Source organism: Sebastes umbrosus, chromosome 2, assembly GCF_015220745.1.
Source record: "Sebastes umbrosus isolate fSebUmb1 chromosome 2, fSebUmb1.pri, whole genome shotgun sequence".
NCBI lineage: Eukaryota > Metazoa > Chordata > Actinopteri > Perciformes > Sebastidae > Sebastes > Sebastes umbrosus.
The window spans coordinates 16985300-17006813 of record NC_051270.1 but is presented as its reverse complement, the minus strand read 5'-3'; the positions used below and the strand labels follow the sequence as shown (position 1 = coordinate 17006813).

The 21514-nt window shown below is 39.0% G+C and overlaps 1 protein-coding gene across 1 annotated transcript; it reads right to left on the bottom strand.

The window, feature by feature from the left end:
- Nucleotides 1-4682: 4682 nt before the first annotated feature.
- kcnk2a (potassium channel, subfamily K, member 2a) lies at nt 4683-19197 on the bottom strand. The gene is made up of 9 exons (XM_037791321.1): nt 18893-19197; nt 14528-14634; nt 14249-14361; nt 13037-13127; nt 12433-12550; nt 11752-11912; nt 10252-10438; nt 9966-10105; nt 4683-6301 (listed from the first exon to the last, which is right to left on the bottom strand). Coding segments are annotated over exons 1-9 (1257 nt in total). The 5' UTR covers nt 18894-19197; the 3' UTR covers nt 4683-5962.
- Between the last annotated feature and the right edge of the window lie 2317 nt (nt 19198-21514).

The window sequence follows — 21514 nt, the reverse complement described above, 5'->3', positions numbered from 1 at the left end:
ATTAGCACTTCCTGTTTGAAATGTACCCATGGAAGTGAGGTTTGGAGGTTATGAGGAGCGATTTTTTCCTATGATTTCTAAGCGGATTTATCAGTGTGTATCCATGATGGACATCGGAGATAATGATATCATCCGAAGTGCAAAGTCACACTGAATCTAAAAATAGATGTATCATGTCTGTGTGTTCAGATTAAGAGTAATGACTCCAAAAAGGAGAGCCATTTTTTATGCAAATGGCAACACTCAGGAGCTAATGGGTATCTTAATTGCCCCCATGTGGTGTGTGTCACAGCCTCTTTTTTTTTTACCTCCAGTGGTTTAATTATTCACTTTGCTGCAATGATGTAGACGTGTACTCCAGGGTGTGTCTGTACACCGTGACATCACTGTTGGGTGTGGTTACAGGTGTAACAGAGTACACTTCTGACCACACCCATCAGTAATGCTGGATGGCGTCAGAGTTACAACAGAAGCTTTTAACCAGACAGTAGCTGTGTTTCCATGCAGTTGGCAAGCAAATTTTAAGCGAACTTTTGAAATGTCGCAAAAAAATAAATGTGAATTAAGCGCGTTTCCATCAACTGATTTGGAGCAAATAAACTTGGTTTGTTGGCTACACCGTAGTTTAGTCAGTAGTTGGCACTATAGGCTTGTGAGGCTGTAATCCACCAGTAAACAGAGCAGAAGAAGTAGAGGTTGTGAACTGTAAATAAAACAAGTCGGCTAGAAAAATGGAGAGAGGTCTTGTATTTGTTTCAATTGGGCAAGTTGTAATTGTTCTTTCGTGTCAGCTAGTATTGACCTTGTTTCATGCAGTCCGGAGACGGAAACAAGCATTCGCACGTTATGGGAATAGCCAAGGTGACGCTGACAGCAGAAAAGCTTATCAGTCATTAAGTTTTTCAGGCGTTTCCATAACCCATTTAGCGCATCAACTCTTTTTCAATAAAGGCAAAAACCACCTCAAGAGAACGTAAAAACATTTTTTCACAATTGAGGAAGTTTTATCGAATTTTGCGGTTTCCATACAACTTTTCTAATGCGATAAAATAAAAATAGGTGACCTGAAACACTACTAGTGAGTCAAACACAGTTTTTCAGTCTGGTGTTACTGTAAGTTAAATCTTTAAGTGTTGTAAATATATGTAGAATTAAATCCGCAGCATTTCCGCACCAAGTAAACCCTCTTCTAATTACAGTTGTACATGCTGCAGTATTTGAGTAAATTAGAACGTTTAATATCACTGCAGAAGTACAATGTAATTCAACTATTGAGTTTAAACATATTTTTGTGATCAAGATGGAAGACCTTAGGATCTATCTTCTTTTGTTGTTTGGAAATTTCTGAGGATGGCAGCACTTACTGACTGACTGATCATATGATGCTTATTCTTCTTCAGAACCAACAGTAAAGGCACTTTTAATAAGACAGCAAACAGAAAAATAATTGAAATCTGGTATATTTTCAAGTCAGATATCGTACAACATTTTTTGTTACATTGTGTTAAGATTAGCTCTACAGACATTATTATTATTACAACGTGTTCTCCCAGACTCACATCAGTGTAGAAGCACTCTGTGTATACAAATATACAGTTTAGAAAAATACAGTTTTCATCATCGTAAAAAGCATTAACATATCTAGCACATTAGCAGATAATGAAAACGTCTTAGAGTTAGTTTCATTTTAGCACAGCTAAAAAGGAGCATCTTGTAACAATGTCATATGTTTGCTAACGAGAAGAAGGCAAAGGCAGACCAACCAGCTACTACACAGTGTAACGCTACTACTGTTTCCATTCAGTGTTAATACTGAACTATACAGACTGCTATAGTCTGCTATAGTAAAAGTCAAAACATCTATAGGATTTTCCTGCTGGGCCCTCACCCTTTCTATCAGTTCAATTAGGGCATCCAGTGGGCTCCTTAAAGACTCGCTAGAACATCCAATAGAAGTAAAAGAATCTTTTCTCACAGATACAAGTCAATTAGGACCGGAAAGGTCAAATAATTGAATTTGTACTGGATTCCAGTAGCAAATTTTCTGATTCATTAGGATTGTTCCTTTCTGTTCTCAGTGTATTACTGGTGCCGTGTAAAACTACAAGCTGCACCAAAGACTTATTTCTAGTTTTCTTCGTCATTACATTCAATATAGTAAATCAAAACCCTCTCAGTAAAACCTCAACATGAATCATTTAGTTGTCAACCTCATCTGGCCGTCAGATATAAAATGGTTTCATACTCCTTGTGTATGTGGGTAATAATTGAAGGGTTAAATTCTCTTGGATTGTGACAGTAAAGAGAAAAGTTTGTGTTTTAAACTGTGTAGTTGTCTTTAATGCCACATAACAACTAAATCAGAGCCTTCTGATTGGATGGACTGGATAGCATGTTGTTACGTTCAGAGGCTGTTAAATCAAAGTGCATTTTCAACGGCAGGCGTACACACGTGGAAGAAAACCCTCATTGTGTGTGTCCGTGTGTGTGTGTGTGTGTGTGTATGTGTGGGCATGTATTACCCACGTTGTGGGGACATAAACCTGTTTACACAGTCACATTGTGGGGACTCGCCTTCCAAATGGGGACAAAATGCACATCCCCATAACGTAAAGTATTATATTTTAGGGTGAGGACTTTGTTTAGGGTTAGAGTAAGGTTAGGTTTAGGTTAAGGGTAAGGTTAGGGTAAGGGCAAGGGCTAGGATTAGGCAAGTAGCAGTTACAGTTAGGGTGGGTTTAGTTTTAGGTTAAGGTTAGGGTAAGGGTTAGGCAAGTAGCAGTTACAGTTAGGGTTAGGGTAAGGTTATGGTTAGGTTTAGGTTAAGGTTAAGGTTAGGGTAAGGGTTAAGATTAGGCAAGTAGCAATTACAGTTAGGGTTAGGTTTAGGTTTAGGTTTAGGTTACGGTTAAGGTTAGGGTAAGGGTTAAGCAAGTAGCAGTTACAGTTAGGGTAAGGTTAGGTTAAGGTTAGGTTTAGGTTAAGGATAGGGTAAGGGTTAGGGTTAGGCAAGTAGCAGTTACAGTTAGGGTTAGGGTAAGTCTCCAGGAAATGAATGTAAGTCAATGTAATGTCCTCAAAAGTCATGAAAACACGACTGTGTGTATGTGTGTGTATGTATGTGTGTGTGTGTGTGTGTGTGTGTGTGTGTGTGTGTGTGTGTTTGTGTGTTTGTGAAAGCTGGGCATTACAACTGAATTGATTCTGTGCAAATCCACATCTGTGGATCAACCACCAACAATGTAAACACAAATTATTTGATTTTTCCACTCTTAAGCATGTCCACAGTAAATTGATGAAAGTAGAGATAACAATGTTCTCCAGGACACCAGAGGTATGACAGCTGACAACGACAGATAGAGATCAAATACATTTCCTCGTAATTCAAGAGTTGTTTCCAAGAAACGTTGTATATCATAACCACACATCGGTAGGCACATGGGAGAAGTTTGCCTTCAGGGCTTTTTTCCAGAAAGAGTTTATTTGAACCCAAAGCACGATCTTTTCCTAAACCTAATCAAGTAGGTTTGGTGCCTAAAGCTAAGGTGATTTCAGTCAGAAAGCCCTGAAGGCAAACGTCTCCCATGTGCCGTCGGTAGCACCACTCAGAGAAGGAATTCACTGTGTTATATTATATAGCAGCTTTTGGTTGGTCAGCAGAGAGTAAACTGAAACTTTTGCTAGAACAGCAATAACAACACAGTTTCCCAGAATGGACACTCTTCACAGCAGACATGTTGACTTGTAATAGGGCAGGTGAAACTAATTGTGTTAATGATGGCTCAGTACCACTAAGTGTCCCAGTGAGTCATAACAGTGAGCCAGCATTCACAAAACCAAAGGTCCTGGAACTAGCTCACCTAAATGTAATTAATGTTAGCAATTACTATTGCTCTTTTCCTGTAATGACATAGCAACATGTTTGCTGTGAAAAAGGTCTATATGTGAACATTTTCTGCTTCCAGCCACAAAAAACATTAAAACAGTCTTCTTACTTAATCCACTGAGCCATATGAATGATATTATTATAGGAAACACAAAGTATTGGATGAGTATGGCCACATGTGGATCTAAGCCAGTAAAACATAGTGAGTGTGAGCAACTGATTTAGTTTTTGAATAATGAACACTTGTTAAATCAGTTGTCCACCTCACAGTATGTTGTGCATGGCCTTGGTTTGGCAAAGTAAAGAGTTTAAGGCACAGCAATGGTTTGACAAATCTCCTCATATATCGACATTCAGTGCTGTAATTTCTGTTAAAACTACACCCAGAATCAGAGAGACTTTGACCACTTTGAACCGCATCCACCTTCTTTACTCTCTTCACTAAAACCAAGAAGAGTTGGTGGCAAATGCCATCCAATTATGCCCTCTATCAAAACCAAAATGTTGAGATGACAACATTATAGAGAGACCTAGAGTAAGAGTATAGACTTACTATGGTCCAAACAAACCACAGTTTGATACTGTGGTTTGTTTGCTGTGTTTTTGGTACTGTAGTTACTCAAAAGCATGTTTAAATGGTGGGAAGGAAGTTATACTTTGAAATTACTGAATACAAAAAAATGCAACTGTAAAAAATAATGGCTTATACTTGTTGTTGGTAAAAGCAAAATGTGTTGTACAAAGTTTGGAGGAAAAATATGCCAAAAGTAAATGAAAGCAATGCATGTAGGCTATGTGTAACAGTACTGCCTTTCAGTATAAAGATGGTCTGTGGTAATGATTATAAACCACGATAAAATGGGCGATGTGAAACCAGCAAACAAGCTTTAGATTTCAAAATATATTCAGTTGATTCTCCCAATTACAATGGTGGAAGTTACATACAGAAAGAGTTTAATCTACACACTGCGCTTTTTAGTTTCATATATTTCAGTTTTGGTTCAGAAGTGACTATTTCAGAACTGCAAATACTTCACTCTTGTGAGTTAACAACTTGTTTTTAAGTCAGATAAATATGGCTCTAATCTAGAGATTCTCTTACTCAGTTTGTAGTTTCGTCAACATCATAGTCCTCCATCTTTGTGGTTCAATATATCTGTCTGTACTTCAAACAATATCAAATCCCACCATCTCAACATCTTTACATGCTACAGTCATTTAGCACAAAATCTGCCTCTCCCCATCAGAGTCCTCCATCTTTGGAGTTCATCATCTTCTGTAGCTTTTACAACTCTGATATCATCACATCCCACCATATAAGTAACATCCCTTACATGTCATTTATTGTTTTAGTTAACATCCTACCGTGATTGTCAGTGTCATTATGCATTCAGACTGACAGCAACGTCGCTCTTAAAAACATAGTCGAGGGGTAAAGCCATGCACCGTCCATGGTTTGATCCCATCCAGCGACCTTTGTTGCATGTCATACCCGTCTCTCTCTCTCTCTCTCTCCCAATAAAAAAAAAATGGCAAAAAAAATAAACAAATTCTTCATAAGTTGTAAAGCTGTGTAGTAAAAATGTATCCTAAACTGCTGAATGTAAAATATTGGAGTGCTGCAAACACAGACAGGCACCATGGACATATTAGCTCATCAAATACTGTTATTTTATGTATACAGTATGTTGGAAACGTTAATTTCTTTTGTCCTTTAGAGAAAGGTCCAAATCTTCATCAATGGGCAACTTTGCTTTATTCCAAAATCTGAATGAGAGGTTGTTGACACCCAGTAAATGCAGTTTTCAACAAGATCAACTCATGTTCTGTATGTTCTTCTTCTTGCTCTTTGTTTCACTGACGGGGTGAGGTGAAAAGCGTCCCGTTGTCAAAGATCCACTGAAGTGTCCTTGAGCAAGGCTTACATCCCTGCAGAGGGGTGACGATGTCCCTGCTGGGGTCCCACATTCTCATTATTACTTGCTTTGTGAATAACAAAAAAAACTTCATTCTGAGCACTAATGCCACCATTGATGACAGATGGAAAGATCTTGAAAAGTGTTGACTGTCTTCTTTCTACTTGAGGTGTTCAATGACTGAGATGTCTCCTCTCTCTGGGTCCAAGCCGTTCATGTATAAACCGCCGTTTCTAGCCAGAGGTGTCGTCAGGCCCTGCAGCCCGGCATCCCTCTCGTTCCTGTTCCGTTCATCGGTGAAATTGACCGACCCAGCCCTCCTGGGCAGAGCGAGCTCAGGGCTGGGGCTGAATCCCAGTTCAGAGGACAGTTTGCGTTTAATTGAGGCGGCACGCTGGAACTTATCGTAGATCTCGACGCTAACACGTCGCCGTGTTTCTTTGAACTCTGCTGAGACGTTAGCCGTCCACTCTGCAGCATGAGCTCGGATCTCTCCTACCTGTGAGGAGAGGAAGAGAGTGAATTAAGTAGAGTGTATGTAGGGGTGCACATGGATAGCAGGATTCTGTTGTTTGCACTGTTGAGCAAACAATTCCTGTTTTGATGACAGTGTCAATTAAATGGCTAAAATATAAAATGACAATGAAATATAATAGAGAGAAATAAAGACAAGGAAAAATTGAGTAGAAGGTAACCTGTGGAACTGCATTTAGAAATAACCTTTAAGGGACCTTTTTGGTGGTTTTGTATGAGGAAGGCTATTAACAACAGTACTGTGCATTACTGCAGAACCAGGCACCTTCTGGGCAGCTATTGGTTCCGTATAGTTCAGTATAATATGAAAATCATCATACAGAGACTGTTGAAATTTTCCATCCCAGTGAACAGTTTTTTTTTACAGTAACTGTATATTATCTCCATGTGTTAATGCAATTTCGTTCAAAACTGTGACTACTCTGAAAATGTGGTTGCTGGACACTCAGACGTGACTTCACATGATCTCTTTTATGAAAGTCCATGTTTGACTGTTTTTTTATTTTATTGTTTGTCCTTTTTTGATAAACACAATGGCTATATATAAATCAATGTTATGGTCCCTTAATTATCTACCATAAACATAACATGAAACAGTCAGTATTCATCGCACACTTGTGTGTTTTTTGTTCAGCCTTTAAAAGAGAAAATACAGAGCGAGAGAGAAACTGGGAGTGACGATGTCACTGACCAGGAAGTCAACTCAATTACATTAAAACAACGTATCTGCAACTAGATAGGAGTATTAATCAGCCACGGGAAATGTGACACACACACACACACAGCTGACTACACGGTAAAATAACAAAATGGCAATATACCGGTATGTATATTATGTATGAAGAGAGTCTGATGTTACAGCAGAGACATTCATTATGTTGCATTTCTTTCACCTGACTTCCAAAACTGAAATATTTGATTATTAAAAATCTAATTTTGAGATCAATTCATAAAAAAAGTGAATATAGGGAAGCATAGACATTATGTCTGTCTTTACATCTCAATTTAAACAAATGAAACATCTCACTGTCTGTCTGTCTTCTGAAAACCACAGAATCTGATATGAATAGAGTTTTACTCAATATACCAACTGTGAGGCAAGGCCATGAAATGCCTCATTAAAAATGAAGCAAAACACTGTTTCACCGGGTCATTATTAAATGATTTTGCCTCTAACATTTCCAAGTACAACTACGATAGAGTTAAGTCACCACAATGAGAGCAAAATGTATATTCTGTACTGTACTTTTTCTGAACACAGCATAATAACACTTAATGGCACGACAGGCCAATTTCTACTAATGTATACAGACAAGCTTTCCAGTGTTGCTTCTGCTTTCAGTCATAAATGATATACTGTGAGTAAATCCACTTCTCTCAAAATCAATCATCAAAAAAGGGTAGGTTGACAAAACACTGATATATGAGCATGGAGACAACAAAAAAAGACAAGGCAGGCAGACAAACAGAAAGGAAGAGGTGAAGCAAAGAGTCTTTGTTTAACCACAATATTTAAGTGCCTTAATGGGACACTAATGGGCTTCAGTTTTGTCCTAATATCTCTTTAAAAGGAGACTGGAGCCCTTTCGTTATCCCCTCAGTGCACATCACACTTCAGATACTGCCTCTAGTTCTGACTACATCACACTAATGATAATAACACACACACTTTTACAGGCCAGTAAGATTATGACGTATCACAGCAGGACTTCAGCAGGACTTCAGCATGGGAACCCATGGGGAGCATTAGTGAACAACACACACACACACACACCCACGCACACACACACACACACACACACACACACACACACACACACACACACACACACAATGCAACATACATCACAACTTAACAAACCAGGATCATTCAGTTAATTATGTTTAACTAATGGGTACACCATGTCATGTCAGCATGATCTTGTTAAAGATACAAGTTTTGTTCCCTGAAACACTTCAATGAGAATATGTTTGTTGGTCAATGGTCGGGTCTGTAATGCTGAGAAACCAGCAAGAATACACTAGATTTTTAAAATGATCCAAATGAAAACCGAGCCCAGTGCTGCCAACTCTTTTCCAATGAAAGGAGCTAGCAGCGCTAACTTCAAAAGTCCCTAAATCTAGAGAGAAAGTCGGCAACACTGACAGTCCCTCCCTTCAGGAATCCCTCCAAAGCCACTCCCCCAAATTATCATTATGAACGTAAACAACGAACATGGCTATTGCAAAGATGCTCTATAACAAAGATGATGCATTTCAAGCTTCGCCAGTGGTTTGATATGCCCCATCCCCCCCTCCTCGTTTGGAAGTGTTGTGAACGCCGTATGGATGGATGAAAGCAGATTGGGTTATATTTGCATAATGTATTCATATTTTCTTTTGCTAACATTAGATATTTACACAGCTAACAGCCATATTTAGCGTTATGAAAATTAGTTAGCTAGGGCGTTCGCAAACGTTAGTTGCCAGATCTCGCAAGAGTGTGTTGCTGAGACGGAGAAAGGTCTCAAACAAAGTTAATTTTCTTCTGATTTGTCGATCTGAAAAATGCAATTTTAGTGTGAGAATGTTGGGAAGATATGTGGCTTGTGAAAAATGGGTCCAATATTTACTTTGGTGACTATGGGGCAAAAAAATCAGTCATAATCTGTGTTCACGTTCACTTCTCCCATTGGAGTTAATAAACTCAGGACCTGCCGTTAGTCTCCTGAAGGGGCGGAGCAGTAGCGAAACCCACGTGACACAGACATAGGAAACTGACTCTCTGTACGCCGACTCCTTTCTGAAACGTCTCTAGCTGTTGTTAGTAATCACAGCTGTCAAGCTAGCAGCTTGTGGAAGACTCTGGTAATGAACAATGAGTGCACAGGTAGACAGGCAGGTAGGCCGTCTAATCATTACATTCGGGCCAAATGTAATGATTTAATTATCATTGTAATGACTTATTATACAGGCCTGTGACAGCCACAGATACCGGATCTTTTTCTTTTTTTTGTACGAGCATTTGATTTGTTGATTGTTGGGATGTAATGACACTTTCAACTAATATAACAAAAAATGTATTTGAACAGCACTTCCATCCCTGCCTTTAAGAACTGGCTACAGTGTATGACCAAATCTTTATTCACGCTCACCTATCACTAAAACGCAAACACCAGTGTAATCTAATAACAACAAAGGTTATTGTCTATATCATTCTCCAGGGCCCCTGTGAAAAGTCCCAGATGTTCCTCTTTTGGAAACAACCAAATGTATTTGCATAACCGGTGTTATATTTAGAGCACACACAGTTCAATTCAATACATTTTCGGACAAGGACAACATCACACATTGTCTACATGACCTCTCTTTCTCTCTGGAGATGCTCACCATAATGGCATAAGACTGCGTTTATGTGTTTGGATGGCAGACGGTGGATTGGATTAGAAAACAGTCTAATCATTGAAATGAAGTTAAGCAGAGGGCAAAAGTTGAGGCTTAGACATGGCACTGTAACCGGGTAGCATGAAATAACCTGTGTGTCACTGTACTGAAGAGACAAAGAGGGTGGACACATAAATAAAGAGGTATGTAGAGAGAAAAAGGAAAGCCAATCAATGAAGGAGTAAATGAAACCAGCAGTCTCATACCTCTTCTTTCGTCTTCTTGGAGATGACTCGGAGCCAGTCTCCTATCATGCTGAGGATGGCAGCAAAGTAGGCTAGTCCCACCAGAATCCAGAACCATACAACTGGTTTATAGTAATCCAAGTACTCTATTTCTGAACCACCTAGACAGGGAGACAGACAGAGACAATGAAATGTGACATATCCAGTAGAGTCCACATGGTGAGGTATACAGGCATTATGCAGAGAGACAGACAGGTTTAAAGTGTCTGTCTGTGTCGGTATTGAATCATCGGCTTTGTGTTTGTACCTGCCACAAAGTCTCCAAATCCTATGGTAGTCAGGGTGATGACCACAAAGTAAAGGGACTCCAGCGCAGACCAACCCTCGATGTGTTTAAAGATGGCTGCTGGGAGCGCCACAAACAGCAGGCAGCCGAACAGCACAAACAACAAGGTGGAGATGACCCGGATCTTTGTCTGAGTGATGTCCCAGTGCTGCAGCAGAGAGAGAGAGAGAGAAAATCAATCAATCAATCAATCAATATGACGCGACAGGTACCTTTACAACTGATTGGTATGTACCAAATTTCGTGGCAATCCATCCAATATTTGTTGGGACATTTCACTCAAAACCAAATGTCACACTCATCAACAACGTCAGTAAGATTCATCCTCTGGGGTGTATGAATGTTTCTATAAAATTTCTAAGCAATCCATCTAGCAGTTGCTGAGATATTTCAGTCTGGACCAACAACAGTTTCTGAAGTGAAATGGTGAAAGAGCCAGATGCTGTAAGCAGTAATAGGTTCATTCTATAAATTGTTCCCCTGGGTGCAGTAGAAAAGAAAAGACTATTCACTGAGGATAATGCTGCAGTCACACTGGGCACAGAGCAATAAGGCTTTGACGAACACACATACAAAACACACACTTACACACTGAACTTTTGTCCTCAGCTTTAATCATAATATTCATTACTGACTGATTGGCCCGGGTGCCCTGAGAGCAGCAGAAGGAGCAAATTGTTCTAAATTACACAACTTCTGCTCATTTCATTCAAGAATAGAAAGCAAATTATACACGGCTGCAACTTCTACTTTAAAAAACTTGAACGCAAACTGTGTGAGCTTTGTTTATCTTATTGGGATCTTATTGGGTTCGTTACAACATGAGAATGGTGAAGCCTGATCCACCTCGTCTTACTACTGTCTTTAACTCATGACGAATACATGAAACAACTTGAACATTTACTGTTCAACAACAACAATTACAAGGAGACCTGCTTAAAGACTCACCAACTGTAGCTTTACACAGAGCTTTTAATCAAAACGATCAATTATTAGCAGTTTAAAGCTTAAATCAAGCCCTTATGCACAGAAATCCTCTCAGTATGTCACTCGGAAGGAAAGTGATTCATCCAAATGTAAATTCAGGTCAATATTTTGGCCACAAAAAGTGAATCTGAATTCAATGATTTATCTATAAACAGTTCAACCCAATTCCAGAAAATGTATCACAATGTGTATCAATATTGTGTCATCAAATAATTACATATACTGTGACATAGACTTTAAACCATCTCGCCCAGAGGATCATCACATAGCATGGTAGTTAAATAAGATGTCGGCCTTTAGTAAATATGATCTAAAAGCTGGTGTGGGGGAGAACATTGTTGAGAGCTTTGATGTAAATTATTCAGGGTAGCCTACAGGCAACAGACTTACAGCGTACAGACCATAATCTAATGTGAATACAGTATGTCTGTGTCTGTCCACCCTATACATGTTTACGTGTTACCACAGACTCACCACAAACATTTTCTCCACTCTGGCGATGCCCTTGCCGAATATGGTGCCGAGCTGATCTCCTACACCGGCCAACAGGAAGCCGAACAGAGGTATCCCTAGCAACGCATAGATGATGCAGAAGATCCTTCCACCTTCTGTGTGGGGAGAGCTGTTCCCAAAACCTGCAGACAGGACAGAAAGAATATAAATCACCATTTCATGCTTCCCACAACAGTGAAAACACTCATCGTAATAAGTGAAACTATTGAGTAATACAGTGTCCATAGTGAACCAAGTCATGTGATCAGATGATCAGATATACCAAAGCAACAGGTGAGATGAATCACTGTGTGTACTTGTGTTTGTACGTGTGTAACATGATTTTCTTCATCAAAATTTCTATTTTATTCTTTTAGATTGAACCTCTGAAGTAACAGCTTCCACAGCAGTGTGATTCTTTGTTTCAGGTGATTATACACTAATGAAAACATAGTTATGAGTATTATATTCCATAATAAATATAATTAATATTGCTAATAGATCACCTGAAATGTTACACACTGTTCCTTTAAATTATTTGAATTATATACTTAGGAGGGTAACACATCAGACAAATACACTTTCACACCAGAAAATCTATCTAATGTGTGATAGTTCTTTAATCAGTCTGATGGTCCCTCGTGTGTGTGTGTGTGTGTGTACCGATGGTTGTGATGACAGTCCCAGCAAAGAAGAAGGCGGAGCTCAGGTCCCACAGGCTGCTGTGGTTGGTCAGCGTCCCTGCAGGGTTCACTCCTGAACGGATAGCAGACACAACTTGCTGGAGGGGAGAGAGAGAGAGAGATTTGTGCTCAAATTTGTGTTTCAGATCAACAGTTATCAAAGAGTTACCACTGGACACTTTCAAATTCTGGTTAAAAACACATATTGTGTTACTTTCTTGTTGCTATAGTGAAACATTTACGCAGGTGCTGTTGAGCCTTGTGATTCTTAGCGGAGCAGGCAGGAATGTGTGTTTGTGTGCTTGCCTGTCTAATGAATAAAAGATGGTAAATATATACAACTTGAGATGACTGTGGGCGAGGCAGAAATCTGGAGCTGTCAAAGAGAATGCATTAAGGTGAAAGTAGGAGCCCCAGAAGGATTGAACAGGACTGGACTATCAAAAAAAAGGACTCTCTGTGGCTCCTTCTTCTCCTGTGAAGCTGTAGGAGCTGTCCGTGGTGCTGAAACCACTGCAGCTGTGCTGAATTACAACTGTGAACAATACATACACAACTTAAATAATGTTTCATGTAAGTCTCACCTTAACCAGCTCTTCCAGCTGGCTCTGGTTGACACAGGTGTGGCTGGACAAGAACTCCAGCTTCTGGGTTAGGATGGCCAAACGCTGGTCACTAGGACAGAGGAAGTACGTGAGGTTTGTGTCTTCAGATTTCAAAACAAGAGTCCACCTTTCTCAAAACCCTTATTGTTTTTAAAAATAGCTTAACATTGTAATTGATTGATGACTGTACAGCAAACTCTCAGTTTTCTTAAGTCTGTAGAATATGGTGTGTTGGCCAGGATATCGCTGCAGCACAACAATATTTAATTTAAAATGTTATTTTTGTCAGTAGGGACCTACCACGCCTGCTACGTAGTAAAAGTGAAAGTGAAACTTAAAATCAACACGTTCTAACATATAAAACTGAACGAAACATCACATTTTTGAACACAAACAAAAAGGCTTCTTTAGGTTTAGGCAACAAAAATTAAATTTTCTTTAGGTTTAGGCAACAAAATTAAAAAAATTTAGGTTCAGGCAACAACATTACAACTTTTTAGGTTCAGGCAACAACATTACAACTTCTTTAGGTTCAGGCAACAACATTACAACTTTTTAGGTTCAGGCAACAACATTACAACTTCTTTAGGTTTAGGCAACAAAATTACAACTTCTTTAAGTTTAGGCAACAAAATTACAACTTATTTAGGTTTAGGCAACAACATTAACACTTTTTAGGTTCAGGCAACAACATTACAACTTCTTTAAGTTTAGGCAACAAAATTACAACTTATTTAAGTTTAGGCAACAAAATTACAACTTCTTTAGGTTTACGCAAAAAAACTCCACTTAGTTAAGATCAGGCAAAAACATTGTGCTTTTGGTTAAAATAACTATGAACACAAAGACAACTTCACATTGTTTCCCACAGGGCCTTATGGAGTTTCACACTGTCTATACTACAGCACCTTACTTCCGCTTCTGTTATACCATAATTTCTACTGTCGCCAGAAGTCGCTGTCATGTTCTTTTATATCTTCTTGCTGTGATCTACCAATTGAATAGATGATACAACCTACTAGTGGGTGTAGTAGGCCCCTATTGAACCACACCTATGAGGCTCAATGCAACTGATAACACCTATTTAATAGCCTGACAACAGTCTAATCGACTGGGATGGATGAATAGAGGATGAATAGATGGGTGGATTGCAGACAGACACGCATTTAATCATATATTTAACCTGCCTACCTCTCGTGAGGCTGCTCCAGGGATCTGAAGACGGCCGCTCCCATCACCAGGTACAGAACCACCAAAAGAAAGATGGCCGTCACTGTCTTCCATTTCATCACCGTGGCAACCACCTACAACACTTCAACTGATCAATCAACCCACATACATACAGGAAGTCTCCTGAAATAAACTTATAAAAAAAAGACAACTTTTCCCCCACTGTGGATTAAGCACCTTGTGAAAAAAATGTATAAAAAATTACTTTTAAAATCTGGACTTCTCTCTTTTTTCTCTCACCTCACTCTCCTCCCGGGGAGTCAGTGTGATTGGCTTTGTGGAGAAGGAGAGGCGGGGCTTGGTGTTGTGAGTGGCGGATTTAGGGTCCAATAAGTCTGGAGCTGCCACTGTCGGGGGAAACGAGTAAATGGCATTGAGATTTTTCTCTCCACACATTTTGCCTGTCTCTGCTCTTTTACTCTGGTCAAACACTTTCAGCTGTTATTTTTAGAAGTCCTTATAAATAAATCACAGACGAGGCCTTTAAACGGCATTTAAATAACACTTGTGAAAGCATGAATCAAACACTGGCATTTAGTCCTCAGGTATTTTCTTCTATACAGAGAGACATTTTAGTGGAGACAGTTTCTCAGTTTCTCAGTATCTTGACTCTCTTTTTTTTGTACAAATTTGTTTCGGGAATATTGTTTAACACATCTTTGCCAATAAAGCTTGTTAAATTGAAATCGGACTGAAATTACTGTAAGTATGGAGAGGAGAGAGAAAGAGAATATACATCATATATGATATGAAGTATATTGATAGTGCAATGCTGTCTTTCAGTAATCCTGAAATCATATGAGAGAATAAGAGATATCACATTAATGTGATTCCAAATAAAGGCCAAACACTGTCAGACACAATTACAGTACTTTGGAAATAAAGAAAAGTTGATGGCGTCATCCAAATAGTGCTGTGGCAGCGGGTAACTTTGGGTGCATTTGTTATTTTGTTCAAAATCTCAAGCTTGAATGTGTTTCTGAGAGGAGTGGGTGGAGAGATTCACCTGTCGGAGCTCAGGGGAGGAGACTAGAGGAGGTTATAGGAGGAATGGGTGTGGTCTGTTCGGGTCTTTAGTCTGAGACCATGCTGCTGTCTCAACAGTAAGTTTGTTTGAAATGAATGACTTGTTTAGGTCTTTTGACTGATGTCTACATGCTATGCATCCTAATTTAATGTGTGTATCTGACTTCCTAACAGATCATGATCATATTGTTCTGGAGCTGTGTGATATACTCACCTGAGATAAATTCAAAACCAGGAAGTACATAGGCAAACTGTTGACAGTTTTTTACAATAGCTAACATCCTTTTGTCCAAACATTTTCAAATCTCTAAACACAATTAGCACAACATCCGTCTGTTGTGGACCGTACCATTAACACATGTTGATTTCACAGAATATGCAGTCAATTAACACATCTTCTAAAATGCTTACATTTTCTTTACATACAAGCTAACCCAATACCAAAATGATGAATCTTTCTTGTCTTATTTACAAATGCTTGCACACAGCATGCCAGAAACGAATGTTTAAAGTCTTAAATATAGTATAGAGCCTTTACTTCTGCAACAACAGCAGCAGCTCAAAAGCTATACTGAAACAGCTGATGAGCATCTCTGAATGAACAGATCATTAACACATTGAGAAATAGCTGATTTAATGTAAGTTGTGTAAAATGGACTGCTAGGGATGGATTAAGCGTGCCAAATGTTTTTATCCAAGGTGTGTAGAAAGAGAGGACGTACAGTAAGATGTGATGTGGAAATGGTCATGTTTTGTTTTTTTCCCTTCTGTGCCTTTATCTGTGTTTTATTTTTGCACATTTGGAACCAAAGGCCCTGTTTGTTGGATTTTTTTGTTGATCACTGGCAGCAATTTTATGTTTCTAATGCAGCTTTTGCTACTACTATTTTTTCTACTGTATATTCTATAAGCAAAGATGACTCATTCACCTTTAGATGATTTGTTGCCAGAAATGCACATCCGACACTCAACCAAAACATGTAGAGTGGTTTGCAGTAAAAGGAAAATGAATCATAAGAAACAATGGATTTCATATTGTGTATTGTATGCTGGTAGAACTGGAACTTGAATAATCATGCCATCAACTGTTAGTGTTTTGAAAGTCGCTGTGTAATGATTGACTTGTTCCTTCTGGATAGGAAACATGCTAGTGTTTTGAAAGAATGATTTGATATTGAGTCGAGTTTGACATGTTTTGATAGTTGGTGTATGTGTAGAACTTATTTTTTGCATTTTAAAATGTAGAGTTGGTATTTAATGAGCAAAATGTGGGTTTGAACAGACAATTAACTATTTGGCTAATTGTGTGATGTAGGTGTTGCTGTTTTAAGAGTTTAGAAAAAGTTTCTTAAGTGTTAAAGTTAGGTGAACGCTTGTTAGCAAGAGAAAGGGGTTGTATATTTTGTTATTCAGTATTTATTGTGTGTTTATTCTGTATGTTTGCTTTAATTATGATCCTGATGCAGAAACTTCAATGATTCCCTCTTTAAGAAGCGGATGCATTTTATGTACCTTTTTGTTTATTATTCTTAGTTAGGCCAGCCTTAGTTAGGCCTTCGCCTTAGTTAGGCCAATAACGGTTGTAAAACAGCTGAAAATATTAGTTTTGCCATAAACAACAATTACTAATTAAGCTACTTGCTTTTCATTAAACAATGATAACAAGCCAACGCCCTATGTTTGAGTCTGGTAGGGTGGTCCTGCCTCTGCCTATTGTGTAGCTCAAAGTATGAATGTGTGAGAGAGAGATGTCTGTAGAGGGGGATGAATGGCGGAGGAGAGAGAAAAGAGCAGCAGAGAGGAGGGGAGGATATGGGAGGGTCAGGAGGTGGAGTCTGTTCACTCAGAAGAAGAGAGAAGTGAAATTTTGACCAAAAAATATATACATGAAAATTTGGAGGTGACATTATTACTAAACCCGTAAAACTGTACGGCCACAGGAACATTTTTTTTAATCAACAAACAGCATAACAAATTATATGGTATAACTGTTTTCTTAATTAAAATTACTACACTACATAATATGCCCGCCCCTCAAAAAAACATTTATGTTGTAGTCCACAATATGTTCCTGTTGCTGTACGACAAAGTCAAAGGTGACACTATACTGTAGGGCTTCCACAAACCACAGAGATAAATTACAACAAGCATTGATTTACTGTAAGCCTTTTTCTTTAAAAGATTCAGTCTTTATACTGAATGATCAGAATTATATTAGGATGAGAATGAAAAAAGGTCAAAAAGCACTCAAGTTAATTACCTTCCACATAAAGGTTTGACCAAAACATATATATAGTTTGTGCTGCTGGTGACATAAATGAAATAATCTTTCATCAGGGTCACATTAGGAGCACTCTCTTTTGCACAACACACAGTGTAGTGCAGTGGTGTCATGGGAAATGAGATTTTTTTTCTTTTTAGTTTTCAACAAGGATGCTGAGCTGAGAATAATTTAAATAAGTGAGTGTAACAACTGAAACTCCAGATGTTTAGGTTTCTTGAGAACCATTTATGTTGGTTGTCTGACAAGTTGAAATATATAGATAATAATATATATATCTTAATGAGTATTTAATGGATTAAAACGAACGTGTCTGTGCAGACAGCAGATACACACCTCCATCTCTCACTCTAGGTGAAGTATAAGACAAGTGGAACAACTTACATGAACTTCCAAGTCAACATGTTATTTTTACTTATATACGCTGTAAACAATTGCTGTTAATTTACAGCAGGATTTCAACAGTATTAACCTATTATTGCTTAAAACAGTGCTTTACTGTTAATACAAAAGAAAACCTGTTAAATTACGCTCATAGGCTGTTTTTTAACTGAACTATAATGCATTCTTAAAAAACAGCACTTTACTGCTGATCAACTGTCTAAAGTATCATCAGTAACAGTTTCATGCAGTATTTTTTTAATTCTGGGACCTGATCTGCACATGTGAGGCTTATACATTGTACACGATTGTAAAATCAGTTAATTAGCTTTATTGTTCTTCACTCACATGTTGTTATGGTTTTCATTCTGTGCTTGTAGCCAGCTATAGACAGACACTTTGGGAAAAGTGTCAACAAGTCTATTAAAGCCTTTTTCCTAACAAGTGCCTTTATTGTATTTAGTGGGACTATTCCTATGTCTGTAACCTGCTAAGTCTATTCATCTAGGCAAAAAATAATGTTTATTAAAATGTATGTAAAAAATAAATAGTGCATTAAAACAAATCAGTAAGATAATGTAAAAGAAAGGTGGAAAAACAGCTGTATAATGTATCTTTAAACAGTAAATTAACTGTAAAATACTGTGAAATTAATAAAAAAAAAACAGTTCAAACTGTATTTTTCAGCGACAGTATAATAATGTTAATTTTAAAGTAACATAAAGGCAACCCTGCTGCCAGTTCTTTACTGTTTTATACTGGGAAATTCTTAACAGTGTATGTATTTTCAATAGTGTATTAAAATGGCTTAGATGGCATGGACTTTTTTTATTTTTATTTTTTTTATTTTTAAAGTCTGAAACTTGTTCTCAGAGTGCACCAGCTTGTGGATGAGTTTGAGAGCAACTTGTACTCACTCCTTGTTGTTGCCTATCCGATGCCCTCCGCTCTCCTCTTCTCCTCATCCGACGCTCTCACCTCGTGTAGGAGAATCTTTCCTCCTCTGAGTGTCTCCTCTCTGCGCTGCTGCAGCGGGATGACGGACAGGAGCTCCGTGTTTCTACCGCTCCTCTCCTCTACTTTGACCCGCTGATCGGACACTGATGTCTGCGCAAGGTGCCTTTTACTGCATCCACATGTCACTGCAAAGATCTTTCTCTGGTCTTTCTCTTGCAGGTCTCCAGCAGGTCTCTGCTCTCTGTGCGCTCTGGCTCTGGAGCGCACCAGTGGAGCTGTGGAGATAACACCGAGAGGAGGTGGAGAGAGGAGGAGGAGGTGGAGAGAGGAGGTGGAGAGAGGAGAGAGGAGGTGGAGAGAGGAGGAGGAGAGAGGAGAGAGGAGGTGGTGCCCAAACCGAGGGGGGAGGCCATTTACAGAGTCTCCATCTACATCTATTGTGACTTTACTGCATGCATATTCACTAGAGGTAAGTAAACACTGTTTAAGTGATCAGATCATTTGGCCACAAGTCTTTAAAGGGACTGTTTGTAACTTTCAGAAATTGTTTGTTAACAGCGACACCTGTGGCAGTTAAGTCAACGAAAGTCAGCGTCGTGCTCGCGCTTATGCTCGCTCTACATAGACATGAACGAGCATCGCTCAAAACAGTGAGGCGACACGTCAGCTAAAACCACAATATCACTCTATATTTCAGCTGCTTGGCAGTAATGTTAGCTGACCAGACGAAGGTCTCTCCATGAATCAATGCTGATCCTAGTGTTGGCTTTTCCTGCTTCAGCCTCCCGACCGCGGTCACAGGGAACAGGGGAGACACCGGAGTTTGGGTCGGACACGATAACGTCACTCGCTGCAGAGCCCCGACACTTCATAAGACATGGAAAACCTCTGTTGGTCTGGAGGAGCTGCAGCAGTTATTTCTGCACAAACGTCAACTGTACATTTACTAGATATTCTCAGAGCTACTAACTCTTCTGCAGTGTGTAGTGTGCGCGCATGCACGTGAGGTGGAGCACAGAACGCACATGGTGTGAGAGTGAAGGAAAGCAGGCAGAGGAGCAGAGACTCCGGCCCTGGTGACCAAAGCTACGGTCTCCCCCGTCTTCTGGCCGTGGTCGGAGGGCTGGAGCAGGAAGAGTTGACACTGTTTAACAGATGGGCTTCACTAGATCAAACTTTGCGGTTCTGGTGCTTCCATGTAGTTTGTGTTCGAGTCTGATATGCAAGCGAGCATGGGAAACCGACCCGGTAGATTTATACCTGTAAAAAGTTACCATCAGTCCCTTTTAAGTCTATTTAACCAGAGACCAGAGAACTACAGTACAGTTTTCTAAGTAGGTTATTTTATAGAGGCCCAGGTCGTTCTGTTATAGTTTCAGTCTTATAGTTATAGACTAGACCCTCCTAAAGCAGTGGTTCCCAACCTTTTTGGCTTGTGACGCCTTATAATGAGTCTCTTGACACACAAGCTGCATATGTTTCATAAGGTGTGAACAACAGCTCCATCAAAAAGTAATTTTACTTTCAGAACTTGTTTCTTCTGAATAATTGTTGGAGACCAGAAGAAGTAAAGCTATCCAGAAAAAAACTACAAATTTGTGTATTGTGAGAAGTCGGTCAAGTCAAAGTTTATTGTAGCCCAATATCACAAATTATGCCTCATAGGGCTGTACATATAATAAAAACAGCAATGTGCAACATTAGCAAAACACACAACAAACGTATAAAAGTGAGATAAACTTACATAAAAGCATTACAAATGGAAAAGTTAGACACACACAATAAAAACACTAGCAACATGAGCATAATATATAAAGACATACAGAGTTTTAAGTAGATAACCGTAATAAGTATTCTAGGCATACTAAGTGAGGTTGACGGCTGATGTGAAAAGATGTATTTTGAGTTTACTTTTGAATGATTGGACTGAGGTAGCCTCTTGAATTTGGGTAGGAAAACAATTCGAAAGAAGATGGGGCTTGGTAAGAGGAAACCCTACCTACTGATGTTTTATTTATTTTTGTAATAGTCAGGAGACTGGCATTTTGTGATCGTAAAACCCTATCAGGTACATAAGGAGGGACCAGGGGTGATAAGTAAGTTGGTGCAAGTCCGTGTTATATTTTATAAGTTAAAAGTAGGATCTTGAAGTCTGATCTAGCATGTACAGGGAGCCAATGTAATGAAATGTACGTTTATTTCTATAGTCCAAAATCACAAATCACAAATTTGCCTCGGGGAGCTTTACAGTCTGTAAACCTACAGCATACGACACCCGCTGTCCTTTATGACCCTCACAGCGGATGAGGAAAAACTAAACCCCCAAAAAATGGGAAAAAATGGAAGAAACCTCAGGAAGAGCACCCCTCTTTCAGGACAGACCGCTGTGCAATAGATGTTGTGTGAACACAGTAACAACATAATGAAAATACAACATAGACAATCCATTGATTCATAATGTGAATGTATATGAAAAGATGGATCCAGGAGGAGATGTTTTTTTGTTGTGTTTTCCACTGGAAAACAAAATAACCTATAGTTGGTTCACTTTGTTTTTTACTGCAGCATGGCACTTGTGCAAT

What these genes read in the sequence shown, in the direction of transcription:
- kcnk2a (XM_037791321.1), bottom strand. An exon ending in CTGGAGCAGCCTCACGAGAG is followed by an intron (nt 13,128 to 14,248) that starts GTAGGCAGGTTA and finishes CCTCTGTCCTAG; the next exon opens with TGACCAGCGTTTGGCCATCC. An exon ending in GACTGTCATCACAACCATCG is followed by an intron (nt 11,913 to 12,432) that starts GTACACACACAC and finishes TCCTGTCTGCAG; the next exon opens with GTTTTGGGAACAGCTCTCCC.